Source organism: Haliotis asinina, chromosome 3 (genome assembly GCF_037392515.1).
Source record: "Haliotis asinina isolate JCU_RB_2024 chromosome 3, JCU_Hal_asi_v2, whole genome shotgun sequence".
NCBI classification, from domain to species: Eukaryota; Metazoa; Mollusca; class Gastropoda; order Lepetellida; family Haliotidae; genus Haliotis; species Haliotis asinina.
Genome location: NC_090282.1, coordinates 54,063,682 through 54,080,970, shown reverse-complemented (window position 1 = coordinate 54,080,970; position 17,289 = coordinate 54,063,682). Strand labels below are relative to the sequence as shown.

The 17,289-nt window shown below is 40.5% G+C and overlaps 1 protein-coding gene across 1 annotated transcript in view; it reads left to right on the top strand.

The window, feature by feature from the left end:
- Positions 1-8,617, top strand: part of LOC137278166 (26S proteasome regulatory subunit 6A-B) — a 28,235-nt gene extending 19,618 nt beyond the window's left edge. The window contains exon 14 of the mRNA XM_067810346.1: positions 8,607-8,617. Within this exon, the coding sequence (XP_067666447.1) occupies positions 8,607-8,610 (4 nt within the window). The 3' untranslated portion in view covers positions 8,611-8,617. The remainder of the gene's footprint in view (positions 1-8,606) is intronic.
- Positions 8,618-17,289: the final 8,672 nt, after the last annotated feature.

The following is a 17,289-nucleotide window of genomic DNA, read 5'->3' as shown; positions in this document are numbered from 1 at the left end:
AACATCGTAAACCATAACATCTGCCAGGGGTGAAACGGTATACCGCGGTTTTAGTAGAACCGCGGCATTTTGTCTTCGGTTCGGAATACCATGATGGACAAAAACGGTATTCGTATCGTCATTTCTATCTAGTCCCCTATGCTTATACACAATGTGCAGTTTGGTTCTTTGGCTCACTTTGCAGCATGGCGATCATATCTCATAAACCGAACCAAACCCAAAGCTTTGTATCGCAATACGTATTGTACCCTGCCCAAACCGTACCGTATAATACCTAACATCACCTGGGGAGGTGTGTGGTCCTGTGCATATAGTTCAGGCCACCAGTCAGTTGAAGTTAAGCTACGTTTAGAGGTCTTGGATGGGTGACCGTGTTTGACAGCTTCATGAGCTTGAGTAGTGAGAGTTTCGGGGACTTAAATAATTCATTCAGTCTTGACCCACAACGAAGCACACGTGGTCTCACCTTAGAGAAGAGATTTTGTGAAAAATAGCCTCTGTTCACCCAACAGAAAATGTCCAGTGTAATATGTTTATGAAACGAGCGAATGGTTTAGTATCTAAGAATTCAACAAGTGTGGTGACAGCTTTCCACAACATTGTGACGTCACTACTAACCTCCCGCTACATAGAAGCAATCATGAGAATAACTACGAACAAGAATAGTGAATATGGTGTATATAATGTTTCAGGGATGTTTCCATCTTAGGGCATCCTCCACCTGTAGACAAGAGCTGCTCTGTTAGGAGATAAACATCATGTGTTGGCCAATTTCCGGGTGTTATTGAGTATTTGAAGCACGGAAATGCATTTGGAACCGACGGCGTCAGCCGGCGTCACCACTGTTGATGACTCAGCAAAACAATAGACCGATCCAGTCTGTCAATCAAAGCTGGCGTATGCGTCGATTTCGGCCAGTCAGCAGGCCGGGCGCGCATTGTGGATTTGTCAGACATTTCCGGGGTCAAACGAAGCCTCCGAAGCGATGAGCTTCGAATTATGCCGTTCACACTCGCAATATCTATTATACATTGCTGCGATTTCATGAGTACCTTCAACAAACCTTTTGAGTGAAGACAAAAAAACACTGAGATTGATCAAGGAATGCGATAGGCCTCACGATTAGTTAATTGTCGGCACCGTCGTTCTGGAAACTTTCGCACATGTGCAAAACCATTACCAATTAGATGACAACAACGAGCAGTTTAGGGATTCGCAAGTGTCACAAACACGGATATTTTTTGTAGCTACAAAATTGTTTTTGCTTATCGTTTTAGTCAATACTGGGCATTGGTTTGGTTAGACAATAAAGCTGAAACGAGACGGGCGAGAAGGCCGTGACACAATGTAAACAAATCTGATAGCGATCTGATTTCGGTTAGGGAGACCAACATGACAAAACTTGTTACATTAAAAAACAATGTGATAATATGGTTGCCTTCGATCTTAGATATTCTTAAATTTGTCACACATTTTATGATGTTGTCAAGTTTCAAAAGCACAATCTGAAGGGCTACTGTGCAGTACACTATCTGTTAATAGCGCAAAATATTTGAAGAGTAATATTTTTAATTCAAAGGAACAGTGTAAGCAGATATTTATCGCGCAATATCCAAAATATGAAAAGCATTTCAAACGAGTGTCTATGAAACCATGCCTTTAATTATTTCGGAATTTCCATAAAGAGATGTGGATCGAGACGAAAACTATGCGAGAATAGTCTAGTGACTTTCTGGAATATTGGAGGGAATTAAACCAAATTGTATTTCTTAACTAAGAGAATATTATGTAGGAGTGGTACATTGGTACACCACTTTACAAATAATACAGTCAATAAAACTGTCATTTTAATTACTTCAGTGGAAATGATAGCAAGATATCGTTTAAGAATCTTGCATCCTTTAGTATATTTGCTAATAAGATTTGTCTGAAAGTGATTACTCGTATCGTCACTCATATAAAAGTTACTTCAACATCCAGAGAGTTTGAAAAAAAGACAACATATTCTACGTTTAGGCCACATCCTGGTCAGGCATTATTTAGTCTGGTAACAGAATAACTTACAAAATCACAGTTGACTGTTCATGTATATTGAAACACACATTTAACACAGATTTGATGTGATGCTTCTTAGAAATCACCAGCTTTTGAGGAGGTTACCTATGTTTTATGACTGAGCCAAAATGGTGTTTATCAAGATGGACAAATTGTTCAAGGTGTGTTGATGAATGGTTATTTGGAAAATTAGCTTCATTTTAAATTGCACACTGGTTTGCAGGATGTGAATGCTTTAGGGCGTTTTCCTAAAGTTTTGTTATGACTTTTACCACTTTTCCAAACAACTTTAATATGTTTTGATGACATTAGTAAGTATTCCAGAAAAGGAAATAGATGAGATTTCGTGTTATGTCCTCTAGGGATATGGTCTCAGATATAATAAAACAAAGATTACTAGCGTCATTGTTTAAGAAGCAATGATGTACATATGTAATTTTATTATTATTATTTATTTTTATGTACATATGTAATTTTTTTGACAAATGCTTTGAATTTTGGAGATATCCTTTGCACCTTATGTTCATTAGTAATTGTCTCTGAAGAAACCTAGTTAACTGTTTTGGTAACTGTGGATCCTCTGTTCAGGGATTTTATTGTTTCTGAAAGATGGGTCAGTGTACAGGTGCAGAGTTGTATCCTGGATCTTCTTTGTGTTACAGTGGTGTTATATACCTGAGCATAAAATCTGGCAGTTCATGAAGTCCAGTATTGTGAAGGTTCGTAAATAGGATTCCACAACAAAGTACACACAGAAAAATAAATTGAATAGGATGATTAAAAAATATATATTTCCATATATTAAGTGTCATTTTAGGATGGTGTACAGATTTGAAGAGGGAAATTTTATTGAGATTTACTGAAGATTAGCTGCTGAATATTTGCTTCTGGGTATGTTTCTACTAGTATGGAAATATTTTTCTGGTTTGTTACTCAAAGGTATAAACCCGTGATTTCACATAAGTGATTGAACTTAATTTGAACATCGGATAAGAGATCGAACTGAAGGCTCCCCGCGCAGTGTTGACAATCTATTTATAGATACTGAAACGATCTGCGACTTGAACATGTGGTTGTGATCCCGGTTATTATAGAATTACGGTAGGTGTCTAGAGGTAAAAAAAACCCAAATAACATACTTCAGTTTCAATTCCCTGTTAGTATCTTAGACGGACGTGAAATGCCAGACAGATTAATTATTTTGACAAAAAATACGCTTCCAACACGCAGTCGCTGGCCGAGACGATATTTCATCGGACATATAACTCATTTTCACTCGCTAATTACTGTCTGTCAAATAAGATATATTAAAAATAAAATACGTAAAACTTTCCCCTTTAAATATCATTCACAAACGACGCATACCAAAGTACCACAAAGAGAATTCATCAACACAGTTCTCAATTACGTACGTTTCGCCGGAGGTGACGCCATTGTCAGAGGTTGTCCCCCCAACGTCATAAAACGCAGTGGGCGGGGCTTATCGGCCCGGACTGGATCGGTCTATTGTTTGCAAGGTTTCTACGTGTCAGTACGCAGTGAATGGTCTTGCAGTTTCCGGGAATTCCTGTGCTTCAAATATTCAATAACACCCGGAAAGTGACCAAAACATTATGTTTATCTCCTAAGTGAGCAGCTCCTGTCTACAGGTGGATGATGTCATAAGATGGAAAACGTTCCTGAAACATTACAAAATTACACCATATTCACCATTCATGTTTGCGGTTATTCTCATGATTGCTTCAATGTCGCGGGCGGTAAGTCAAGGAATGTGGATAGAGATTCTAACAATATCCAGTGGTCAGAGGTTGTGTACACGGGTGGTTTGCTTCTCGCACCGAACGTGCATTAATTTTGTAAACCTTAACATTAATGAAGGCTGTTTAATGTGTTCTGATTGTCAATAATAGGACTACTACTGACTGTTAGTGCAAACACGGCTACGTGATTTGACCCCAGGGGAAAAGTTCACCACTGACTGGCGGTGGTCACCAGCTACAGAAGGGTCTCTGTACAGGCAGGTTGACGGGTAGCTCTATATGAACAGCCCTGCCAACAAGCCAACAGAGAGGTCCAGGAAACCACCAAAGACTGACCAAGACAAGACCAGTCCAGCGGTCCATGACGCACCAATACAGTGACGATCAGGCTGTGGTGATAAAGGCCCAGAAACAAATACATCCAAGACAGTCCACGCAAATCCAGAATATGTGGCATGTCTATATTTTCTAAACTGACGAAAATTTCGGGGCTCCTTTCCATGATATTTGATATTTTTTATGAAAAGTATTTTCCAGTAAAATATGTTGATTTATCTAAGAGAGTTTATCTTAGAGAGTGCACACCTGGTCCAGGTTTCAAAAATAGTTCTTTCATAGTCTCTGCCACGGCCTTTGTGATCACTGTCATGCCAGGCGTGGAGTTACAGCAATAAAGCACCTAGCTGAATACCTTGATCGTTCTGTTATTGTGTATTTGCTAAATGTTATTTGCAAAACTCGTTAGTCATGAGAGAACAGGTTAAGACACCACTCACAGGCTGAGTGAGTGGCGCCTGTACTGAAAAGGAAACGAAATACATGTATAACAATTCATCTAGCGAACTGTTGGACGGAAATCTGTAGCAACATGCTCCGTTCTTCGAATCGGGCATAGATGAACATTAGACGGGTTCCCATGTAGTGTACAGTAACATTTTCGCACTGATACTGCAATGTATATCTTCTTTGACTGGTTTGTGAGCAGGGGTCGCGATCCACAAAGAGTTCCTAAAGTTACGATCTGTGACCCAGAATTCGGTTTACGATGTTACCGTCTTCCTCTTGAAAGTGAAAAGTGGGATGTTGTGCCTCAGTGGACGTTAACCGCTGGGACACGTGACCTGTCACGTCTGTGTCCGAGTCCAATGTATCACGACTGAGTTGGTCCATCCCTGGCGTTGACAAACCGCCTCAGTCGGTTCTCATGGACATAGTCCAGTAACACTGGCAAAAGGGGTAGAACAAATTGCAATAAAAACAATTTCTGCTGGAACATGTCACTAAGTTGTGTACTTTCAACATATCAAAAGTATAGAAAAGTATCATGAACGATTTTGTTCGAAAAAGTTATTTTTTGTAATGCCAAAACGCGCACATTTGATACGAAAAATCAGATGGCCGGTGTTATTCGCTGTGTTGCCGTAGATTGCGTCACGTAAACAAGATGGCGAACGAACGTACCATCGCTGGCAGTCCAGCGCAATCTGGGTCAAACATGTACAAGTTATTATTTTCAAACATGTACAAGTTAACTGACATGACTGATGTCTGATATATTCATAGGTTGCATATATTAACCGTCAAGGCGGAGAACTATTGACGTAGTTGATACCGGACGATAGTTCACTTAGAGCTGTTGACGCCATTCAACGTTGCCAGTCGAAATGTCGAAACACGCAAAAACAAGCAGTGAGACATAACATGGTATTACTTTTCTAATCGATAGAAAAGTAAAAACAACAACAACAACACTCGAACACTTTACTATTTATCAAGACAACCGAAATAATCTCAAATGTTACCATGAACTGACTCTGTTTGGATTTTCAAACTATGGAAACCAATTAGGACCATTACTTTTTTCAAAATCACCTGTTTTTAGACCGGTTTTATGCAGTTTTGGGGGGTTTAGTAGCATGAGCAGAAATGCTATAGAGTACTGAGGGCTCTTTTACATATTTCCAAAACAATATACAAGCTTCACTTGTGAGTCCTGGCCTGTAATGCAAAACATTTTTACAGATGTTACGATGACCTAAATGTGTGTGTCCTCTGTGGAGACCTGCTTGGAAATGGAAAACCTACATCAAAACTCAGTGAAAAAAGCATCAACAGAGCTAGTGCTCTGCGCGAAGAAAGCACACAAACAAGAGAAGGACAATATATACACCAGGAGTGCAGACGCAAACACATCAATAAATTCAGTATTGCTGCCTCTAATAAAAGAAAATTTACGGAAAATGAGGATCAAGACCAAGAAAATCAAACACGATCTTTAAGGTCGCAAGAAAAAGAGTTCAGCCTCCAAACAGATTGCTTGTTTTGTGGAGAGACTGTAAAAACAGATTGGAAGACTCACAGATCTAATGTGATTCCGGTTAGGACCGAAAAGCAGTTCCAGGAAACTATAAAAAATATTTTCTTGAAAAGAGGTGATGAATGGTCTACAAAAGTTCTTGCAAGAATTGAGTATGCTGGCGATTGTTTTGCAGTGGATGCAGTTTACCACAACTCATGCAGTGTGAATTTCAGGACAAACAGAAAGTTGCCTCAAGCTGTAGATAGTTATTCCCCAACACCTCAAAAGAAGCCACGCCAGGGAAGACCGGAGGATCCTGTGAAACTTGATGCGTTCTTGCAAGTTGCTGACTACACTGAAGCAAATGATGATGAACAGGTTACAGTAACAAATCTAGTTTCAAAAATGGCTTCTTATTTGAACTATAATGAAGAACCCTACAGTGTAAAATACATGAAACGAAAACTGTGTGAACATTTTGGTTATAAAATAATCATTGCTGAAGCAGATGGAAAACCAGATGTTGTAACCTTCCGACACAATGCTTCAACTATTCTGTATGATTCTACAAGACCCCCCAAAAGTCAGATCCAGATGGAGAGAAGATGCGCCTGATTAGACTCTGACCTCCTGAAATGTGACATAAAAGCCATATGCGGACACCATCCAGCTTATCCTAGCATTGATGATATCAAGTCAACTGAAATTCAACTTGAATACCTGCCACAATCCCTTTGACTTCTGTTGACTCACCTATTTAATGGAAAAGGCTCTGAAGTTAAGGTTGCTTCCATTGGGCAAGCTGTCATACAAGCAACTCGGCCGTGATCATTGGTACCACCACTTCAAATTGGACTTGGTGTCCAAATGCATCACCACTTTGCATCACGATTCTTGATAGACTTGCAACATGGGTTCTGCTCATCATATACAGAGGTTAAGCGGTTTGAAGCCAATGCAGCAGCAACAGGAAGTCCTGAAGTCTCACACCCCGAACTTGGGTCATCCCTGCAATTCGTTGCCGATAACATCGACCACAACGTGCGCACTTTAGGTGGTATTAACACATTCCATGGAATGGCATAATTTCAACAGCCACACCAGGGAGAAACACCATCAAGCCAATCACAAGAGGCAATCCAAGCATAAAAGACATTGTAGCAGTTGGCCGAATTGGAATGCATTTCTACAAATCCGACTGGAATGGACTGGCATGTACAGTTTATGAAGAACTTTCATCTTGTAATCGTGAAGAGTCTTCTGACCCAACATCAGCTTTGGACATTCTCTGGAAGATTATGTGGCCACTTAAGTCTCCGAGACCCTCCTGGTCAGGTTATATGCAGTCAGTTCACAGAGGAGATCACGCTGGGATATCAACTTTCACCTTCTTGCCTATGATTGATATGAATCCTGGTGACATGTCATGCATATATTCCACACTGAAGTATATTGGGGCTCAAGCAAGACAACAAAATGTAACACCTGTTATCACCTTTGATCAACCACTTTGGTGGAAGGCAACTACCATTGTATCAAGTGCAACTGCAAATAAAGATCTCCAAGCATTTGTTCTAAGACTTGGATCCTTTCATACAGAAATGACCTTCCTGGGTTGTATTGGTCATCTTATGTTGGGTTCTGGACTTTGTGAGGTCTTGGAGACGGTGTATGCTCCTAATGCAGTTCCACACATGATGACAGGTAAAGCTGTTTCCTGAGCCATCAGAGGCCACTTTCTCGGGGACACAGCTCTCAATGCACTCCTCTTAGGCCAGGCGTTTGAATATCCTTGGATTTGTAAGTGTGATGAACATAATATTGATTCAGAACGTACTCCTCAGAATAGATGGTGCAGCACAAAGGACGTGACCAACAACGATCTCAAACATGCAGTATATCTATTTGAACAGCTTCTAGGAGGGCAATTATCAACTGAGGACATTTGTCAAGACATTGTCCTAAAGAGAGTAAAGTCTAGACTGGATGAGTACAAGACACAGTTAAAAGATAGAAGAACAAAGTTATGGCTGCAATACACAGAGATGATAGACATTTTGCGAAGGTTCATAAAGGCTGAAAGAACTGGTAACTGGGATCTTCATCTTGAATCTCTCAGGGAAATGATTCCTTACTTTGCAGCTTCTGGACATTCCCTTTATGCCAAGTCGAGTCGTTTGTATCTCCAAAAGATGTTGGCTTTGGAAAATACTCATGAAGAAGTCTACAGAGATTTTAAGAGAGGACTCCATGTTGTTCATCGTAGCGACCGTTTGTGGGCTGGCTTGCCAACAGACCTAGTAATAGAGCAGATGCTCATGCGTAGCATAAAAACTAATGGAGGTTTGACTCGGGGTAAAGGCATTGGAGAAATTCAACGTCTTACATGGGTCTTGTCCATGCCAGTATGTGCTAGTATGAACGTTGCCATGCAACACAAGGATGCTGCCCAGGCTCGAATGGACAAGGACATTCTGACAGTGTTATCATTCTTAGAAGAGAGGAATCCTTTCAGTGGTGACACTAGTCTCCGCAATATTGCAACCGGAGAAATAGCTGACAAACCTGTAAATGTTGAGAATGCAATATGTTGGACAGAAAATACTTGACAAAATGACTGGAGTGTCCGTTCAAGATTATGTCTTCAAAAAGAAAGACCAAGTTTGTACACTTCACTCTAAGGCATCTGTACAGTTTGAGGGTAATAAAGTACACGTTGATCCTAAACTTTTGTTCCAAAGAATTGTAACCAGTGCAAGGAACATGGGCGAAAATCTGGCATCAGTGCTGGAGTTTGAACTGTGCAACATTCCTCCTGCACTCTTTGAACCATCAGGTCTTCCTCTACCAGCCAACAAAGCTGCACTTGCTGACTCGTTGTGGACTTTATTACAAAATCCTGATTGGCAACCTCCAATACACACGGTCCAGCGAGAATATGTTCTTGATGGTGGAGCTCTATTTCAACGTGAAGTTTGGCCTCGAGGATGCACTTACGACACCATCCTTCAGCTCTACATGGAATATGTCCGTAACAGGTATGGAACGGCGACCATTGTGTTTGATGGATATGAAGCTGGACCAACAATAAAGGATATAGCTCACTTTAGACGGGGGGATGTTGGAGTAGAAGTTAAGTGTGAAAAGAACCTGTTACTCAATTCTAAAAAGGAAGACTTCCTGGTCAACCAATCTAACAAACAGAGGTTCATCAATCTCCTTGGTACAGCCTTACAGGAACAGGGATGTAGAGTGAAACACGCACGTAGTGATGCAGACCTAGAAATTGTCGTGACAGCTGTGGAACTTGCAAAGGAACACACGACTGTTGTAATTGGTGAGGACACAGACCTTCTGGTACTTCTATGCTACCACGCTAGTTTATCAGAAGAGTCATCAGAAATCTACTATATGACAGAGGCAAAGAGTAACAGTAAAAAGAAAAGGAAAGTCTGGCAAATAAAGGAAACAAAGCGGAAGGTAGGAGAAGTCATCTGCAGTAACATCTTGTTCATCCACGCTTTTACAGGATGCGACACTACAAGTAGAGTGTTTGGACTTGGAAAATCGTCGGCGGTAAAAGAACTGGTCTCTGACAAGTCCTTTCGTCAACAGGCATCTGCATTCAGTGTGGCTACAGAGAGAGAAGATGTCATAAAAGCTGGTGAAAAAGTTTTCATGAAATTGTTTAATGATGACACAGACATAGGTCTGGACAAATTGCGCCATGTCCGCTTTTGTGAAAAAGTGGCAGCATATTCAACATTCGTCGAGCCGAAACAATTGCCTCCAACTGCAGCTGCAGCAAAATATCATTAGAATTATCAGATGTAACTGTAAGACTGACTGCGGCTCAGCACGGTGCGGCTGTAAGAAACATGGTCTGGAATGCTCTCCAGGATGTGGTGAATGTAGGGGAGTCACCTGCAGCAACTAAATGCATGTTGAAGATGACATCTAATATAATATCAGAGTCGCACGATGCATCACTATTGGCTTCATATCATCATGTGAGGTTTGTTTAAAAACATTTAATTCCGTTCACTAACTACATCCTGTCTTATCAAAGTTTATGTGACGTGACTGTACCTTCTGCATTTTCTGACAATGTTATTATACTGATTTAAGTTCGCGTAATATTGTAAATACGGTAAATACTTACACACGTTTAGTTCATACTGTCTGGTGTTTAACATACACATAAAATGAAATGATGATTAGAAATCTCTCGGTAACAGACACATGGATCAACCTGCTGTTATATGTATCTATGAACTAGTGCGTTATACACAGACTTATGGTCTTGTTGTTGTATTTATGTTAAATACGGTAAATTGGAAGCTTTATATCACAAGTGTGTGTGTGTGTGTGTGTGTGTGTGTGTGTGTGTGTGTGTGTGTGTGTGTGTGTGTATGTATGTATCACAAATAGGCTGTGCACTTAAATTTAATTTCAGTGATAAATGATAAATGCCCTGTTTCGTGACAAATCTCTGTATAGTGTGCTCATTCAATCGTCTTGTGACGAACAAACATGCACGTGCGTTTTGGCGGGAAAAATACAATTTTCGTTCATTATACCGTCCTATACTTTTTGTATCTTAAAATACATATTATGTGGATTACAAAACAAAAGAGTCAGCTTTTATTGCAATTTGTTCTAGGTTGAGCTGTATATGAGCTAGGATGACTGAACTAGTCCAGTAACACTGGCAAAAGGGGTAGAACAAATTGCAATAAAAACAATTTCTGCTGGAACATGTCACTAAGTTGTGTACTTTCAACATATCAAAAGTATAGAAAAGTATCATGAACGATTTTGTTCGAAAAAGTTATTTTTTGTAATGCCAAAACGCGCACATTTGATACGAAAAATCAGATGGCCGGTGTTATTCGCTGTGTTGCCGTAGATTGCGTCACGTAAACAAGATGGCGAACGAACGTACCATCGCTGGCAGTCCAGCGCAATCTGGGTCAAACATGTACAAGTTATTATTTTCAAACATGTACAAGTTAACTGACATGACTGATGTCTGATATATTCATAGGTTGCATATATTAACCGGCAAGGCGGAGAACTATTGACGTAGTTGATACCGGACGATAGTTCACTTAGAGCTGTTGACGCCATTCAACGTTGCCAGTCGAAATGTCGAAACACGCAAAAACAAGCAGTGAGACATAACATGGTATTACTTTTCTAATCGATAGAAAAGTAAAAACAACAACAACAACACTCGAACACTTTACTATTTATCAAGACAACCGAAATAATCTCAAATGTTACCATGAACTGACTCTGTTTGGATTTTCAAACTATGGAAACCAATTAGGACCATTACTTTTTTCAAAATCACCTGTTTTTAGACCGGTTTTATGCAGTTTTGGGGGGTTTAGTAGCATGAGCAGAAATGCTATAGAGTACTGAGGGCTCTTTTACATATTTCCAAAACAATATACAAGCTTCACTTGTGAGTCCTGGCCTGTAATGCAAAACATTTTTACAGATGTTACGATGACCTAAATGTGTGTGTCCTCTGTGGAGACCTGCTTGGAAATGGAAAACCTACATCAAAACTCAGTGAAAAAAGCATCAACAGAGCTAGTGCTCTGCGCGAAGAAAGCACACAAACAAGAGAAGGACAATATATACACCAGGAGTGCAGACGCAAACACATCAATAAATTCAGTATTGCTGCCTCTAATAAAAGAAAATTTACGGAAAATGAGGATCAAGACCAAGAAAATCAAACACGATCTTTAAGGTCGCAAGAAAAAGAGTTCAGCCTCCAAACAGATTGCTTGTTTTGTGGAGAGACTGTAAAAACAGATTGGAAGACTCACAGATCTAATGTGATTCCGGTTAGGACCGAAAAGCAGTTCCAGGAAACTATAAAAAATATTTTCTTGAAAAGAGGTGATGAATGGTCTACAAAAGTTCTTGCAAGAATTGAGTATGCTGGCGATTGTTTTGCAGTGGATGCAGTTTACCACAACTCATGCAGTGTGAATTTCAGGACAAACAGAAAGTTGCCTCAAGCTGTAGATAGTTATTCCCCAACACCTCAAAAGAAGCCACGCCAGGGAAGACCGGAGGATCCTGTGAAACTTGATGCGTTCTTGCAAGTTGCTGACTACACTGAAGCAAATGATGATGAACAGGTTACAGTAACAAATCTAGTTTCAAAAATGGCTTCTTATTTGAACTATAATGAAGAACCCTACAGTGTAAAATACATGAAACGAAAACTGTGTGAACATTTTGGTTATAAAATAATCATTGCTGAAGCAGATGGAAAACCAGATGTTGTAACCTTCCGACACAATGCTTCAACTATTCTGTATGATTCTACAAGACCCCCCAAAAGTCAGATCCAGATGGAGAGAAGATGCGCCTGATTAGACTCTGACCTCCTGAAATGTGACATAAAAGCCATATGCGGACACCATCCAGCTTATCCTAGCATTGATGATATCAAGTCAACTGAAATTCAACTTGAATACCTGCCACAATCCCTTTGACTTCTGTTGACTCACCTATTTAATGGAAAAGGCTCTGAAGTTAAGGTTGCTTCCATTGGGCAAGCTGTCATACAAGCAACTCGGCCGTGATCATTGGTACCACCACTTCAAATTGGACTTGGTGTCCAAATGCATCACCACTTTGCATCACGATTCTTGATAGACTTGCAACATGGGTTCTGCTCATCATATACAGAGGTTAAGCGGTTTGAAGCCAATGCAGCAGCAACAGGAAGTCCTGAAGTCTCACACCCCGAACTTGGGTCATCCCTGCAATTCGTTGCCGATAACATCGACCACAACGTGCGCACTTTAGGTGGTATTAACACATTCCATGGAATGGCATAATTTCAACAGCCACACCAGGGAGAAACACCATCAAGCCAATCACAAGAGGCAATCCAAGCATAAAAGACATTGTAGCAGTTGGCCGAATTGGAATGCATTTCTACAAATCCGACTGGAATGGACTGGCATGTACAGTTTATGAAGAACTTTCATCTTGTAATCGTGAAGAGTCTTCTGACCCAACATCAGCTTTGGACATTCTCTGGAAGATTATGTGGCCACTTAAGTCTCCGAGACCCTCCTGGTCAGGTTATATGCAGTCAGTTCACAGAGGAGATCACGCTGGGATATCAACTTTCACCTTCTTGCCTATGATTGATATGAATCCTGGTGACATGTCATGCATATATTCCACACTGAAGTATATTGGGGCTCAAGCAAGACAACAAAATGTAACACCTGTTATCACCTTTGATCAACCACTTTGGTGGAAGGCAACTACCATTGTATCAAGTGCAACTGCAAATAAAGATCTCCAAGCATTTGTTCTAAGACTTGGATCCTTTCATACAGAAATGACCTTCCTGGGTTGTATTGGTCATCTTATGTTGGGTTCTGGACTTTGTGAGGTCTTGGAGACGGTGTATGCTCCTAATGCAGTTCCACACATGATGACAGGTAAAGCTGTTTCCTGAGCCATCAGAGGCCACTTTCTCGGGGACACAGCTCTCAATGCACTCCTCTTAGGCCAGGCGTTTGAATATCCTTGGATTTGTAAGTGTGATGAACATAATATTGATTCAGAACGTACTCCTCAGAATAGATGGTGCAGCACAAAGGACGTGACCAACAACGATCTCAAACATGCAGTATATCTATTTGAACAGCTTCTAGGAGGGCAATTATCAACTGAGGACATTTGTCAAGACATTGTCCTAAAGAGAGTAAAGTCTAGACTGGATGAGTACAAGACACAGTTAAAAGATAGAAGAACAAAGTTATGGCTGCAATACACAGAGATGATAGACATTTTGCGAAGGTTCATAAAGGCTGAAAGAACTGGTAACTGGGATCTTCATCTTGAATCTCTCAGGGAAATGATTCCTTACTTTGCAGCTTCTGGACATTCCCTTTATGCCAAGTCGAGTCGTTTGTATCTCCAAAAGATGTTGGCTTTGGAAAATACTCATGAAGAAGTCTACAGAGATTTTAAGAGAGGACTCCATGTTGTTCATCGTAGCGACCGTTTGTGGGCTGGCTTGCCAACAGACCTAGTAATAGAGCAGATGCTCATGCGTAGCATAAAAACTAATGGAGGTTTGACTCGGGGTAAAGGCATTGGAGAAATTCAACGTCTTACATGGGTCTTGTCCATGCCAGTATGTGCTAGTATGAACGTTGCCATGCAACACAAGGATGCTGCCCAGGCTCGAATGGACAAGGACATTCTGACAGTGTTATCATTCTTAGAAGAGAGGAATCCTTTCAGTGGTGACACTAGTCTCCGCAATATTGCAACCGGAGAAATAGCTGACAAACCTGTAAATGTTGAGAATGCAATATGTTGGACAGAAAATACTTGACAAAATGACTGGAGTGTCCGTTCAAGATTATGTCTTCAAAAAGAAAGACCAAGTTTGTACACTTCACTCTAAGGCATCTGTACAGTTTGAGGGTAATAAAGTACACGTTGATCCTAAACTTTTGTTCCAAAGAATTGTAACCAGTGCAAGGAACATGGGCGAAAATCTGGCATCAGTGCTGGAGTTTGAACTGTGCAACATTCCTCCTGCACTCTTTGAACCATCAGGTCTTCCTCTACCAGCCAACAAAGCTGCACTTGCTGACTCGTTGTGGACTTTATTACAAAATCCTGATTGGCAACCTCCAATACACACGGTCCAGCGAGAATATGTTCTTGATGGTGGAGCTCTATTTCAACGTGAAGTTTGGCCTCGAGGATGCACTTACGACACCATCCTTCAGCTCTACATGGAATATGTCCGTAACAGGTATGGAACGGCGACCATTGTGTTTGATGGATATGAAGCTGGACCAACAATAAAGGATATAGCTCACTTTAGACGGGGGGATGTTGGAGTAGAAGTTAAGTGTGAAAAGAACCTGTTACTCAATTCTAAAAAGGAAGACTTCCTGGTCAACCAATCTAACAAACAGAGGTTCATCAATCTCCTTGGTACAGCCTTACAGGAACAGGGATGTAGAGTGAAACACGCACGTAGTGATGCAGACCTAGAAATTGTCGTGACAGCTGTGGAACTTGCAAAGGAACACACGACTGTTGTAATTGGTGAGGACACAGACCTTCTGGTACTTCTATGCTACCACGCTAGTTTATCAGAAGAGTCATCAGAAATCTACTATATGACAGAGGCAAAGAGTAACAGTAAAAAGAAAAGGAAAGTCTGGCAAATAAAGGAAACAAAGCGGAAGGTAGGAGAAGTCATCTGCAGTAACATCTTGTTCATCCACGCTTTTACAGGATGCGACACTACAAGTAGAGTGTTTGGACTTGGAAAATCGTCGGCGGTAAAAGAACTGGTCTCTGACAAGTCCTTTCGTCAACAGGCATCTGCATTCAGTGTGGCTACAGAGAGAGAAGATGTCATAAAAGCTGGTGAAAAAGTTTTCATGAAATTGTTTAATGATGACACAGACATAGGTCTGGACAAATTGCGCCATGTCCGCTTTTGTGAAAAAGTGGCAGCATATTCAACATTCGTCGAGCCGAAACAATTGCCTCCAACTGCAGCTGCAGCAAAATATCATTAGAATTATCAGATGTAACTGTAAGACTGACTGCGGCTCAGCACGGTGCGGCTGTAAGAAACATGGTCTGGAATGCTCTCCAGGATGTGGTGAATGTAGGGGAGTCACCTGCAGCAACTAAATGCATGTTGAAGATGACATCTAATATAATATCAGAGTCGCACGATGCATCACTATTGGCTTCATATCATCATGTGAGGTTTGTTTAAAAACATTTAATTCCGTTCACTAACTACATCCTGTCTTATCAAAGTTTATGTGACGTGACTGTACCTTCTGCATTTTCTGACAATGTTATTATACTGATTTAAGTTCGCGTAATATTGTAAATACGGTAAATACTTACACACGTTTAGTTCATACTGTCTGGTGTTTAACATACACATAAAATGAAATGATGATTAGAAATCTCTCGGTAACAGACACATGGATCAACCTGCTGTTATATGTATCTATGAACTAGTGCGTTATACACAGACTTATGGTCTTGTTGTTGTATTTATGTTAAATACGGTAAATTGGAAGCTTTATATCACAAGTGTGTGTGTGTGTGTGTGTGTGTGTGTGTGTGTGTGTGTGTGTGTGTGTGTGTGTGTGTATGTATGTATCACAAATAGGCTGTGCACTTAAATTTAATTTCAGTGATAAATGATAAATGCCCTGTTTCGTGACAAATCTCTGTATAGTGTGCTCATTCAATCGTCTTGTGACGAACAAACATGCACGTGCGTTTTGGCGGGAAAAATACAATTTTCGTTCATTATACCGTCCTATACTTTTTGTATCTTAAAATACATATTATGTGGATTACAAAACAAAAGAGTCAGCTTTTATTGCAATTTGTTCTAGGTTGAGCTGTATATGAGCTAGGATGACTGAACTAACAGGAGTCTTAAGTACTGTGTGAACACCATAACGGCGTAACGTGTAAGTAAAGTGGGCCAATTCATCAGCAATATAGAAGGGTCTTTGAACTGTCTGTCCTAGCTTTTGACATTTGCCGACAGGACGCGTAGGTGAATGTAGCCAGTCTTACGAATTCAAAAGATAGGGTTTGAAGTATTCCTGTCACAACAGTCGTTCCCTTGATCATGCGCCTGTTGGTATGCCCCAACTCTCCATTAACTTATATATGAGATATAGCTGAACAAAAGGAGATTAGTTGCTTTAACTGCCTTAATTTTCTTCCGCAGTACAGTGGAAACCTCTCTTCTAAACAGTCAAAAATTGCTCACCCCAAAGGAGCCTCTCCCTACCTCTGCATGCGTCAGCGACCCATTCGACTGCCAGCAGCTTGTCCCTCTCTCCATTTTCGATGTCTGATCGGACAGGAATCAAGATTTTTATTCTCATAAATCATATAAAATTATCTAGAGAACATACGTATAAATACAAAGTACAATTGTGGCTGATAGACCTATGAATATATTAGAAATGCACGACTAAAAAGCGATACCAGAGACCGGGGTCAGTTGTAAGACTTTTTGCTTAACTTGTTATAATTTGATACCTCTCGACCGCGAACAAAGTTAATCGCTTCTATAGTCCGCTTGGCACAAAAGCTGACCGATGAATT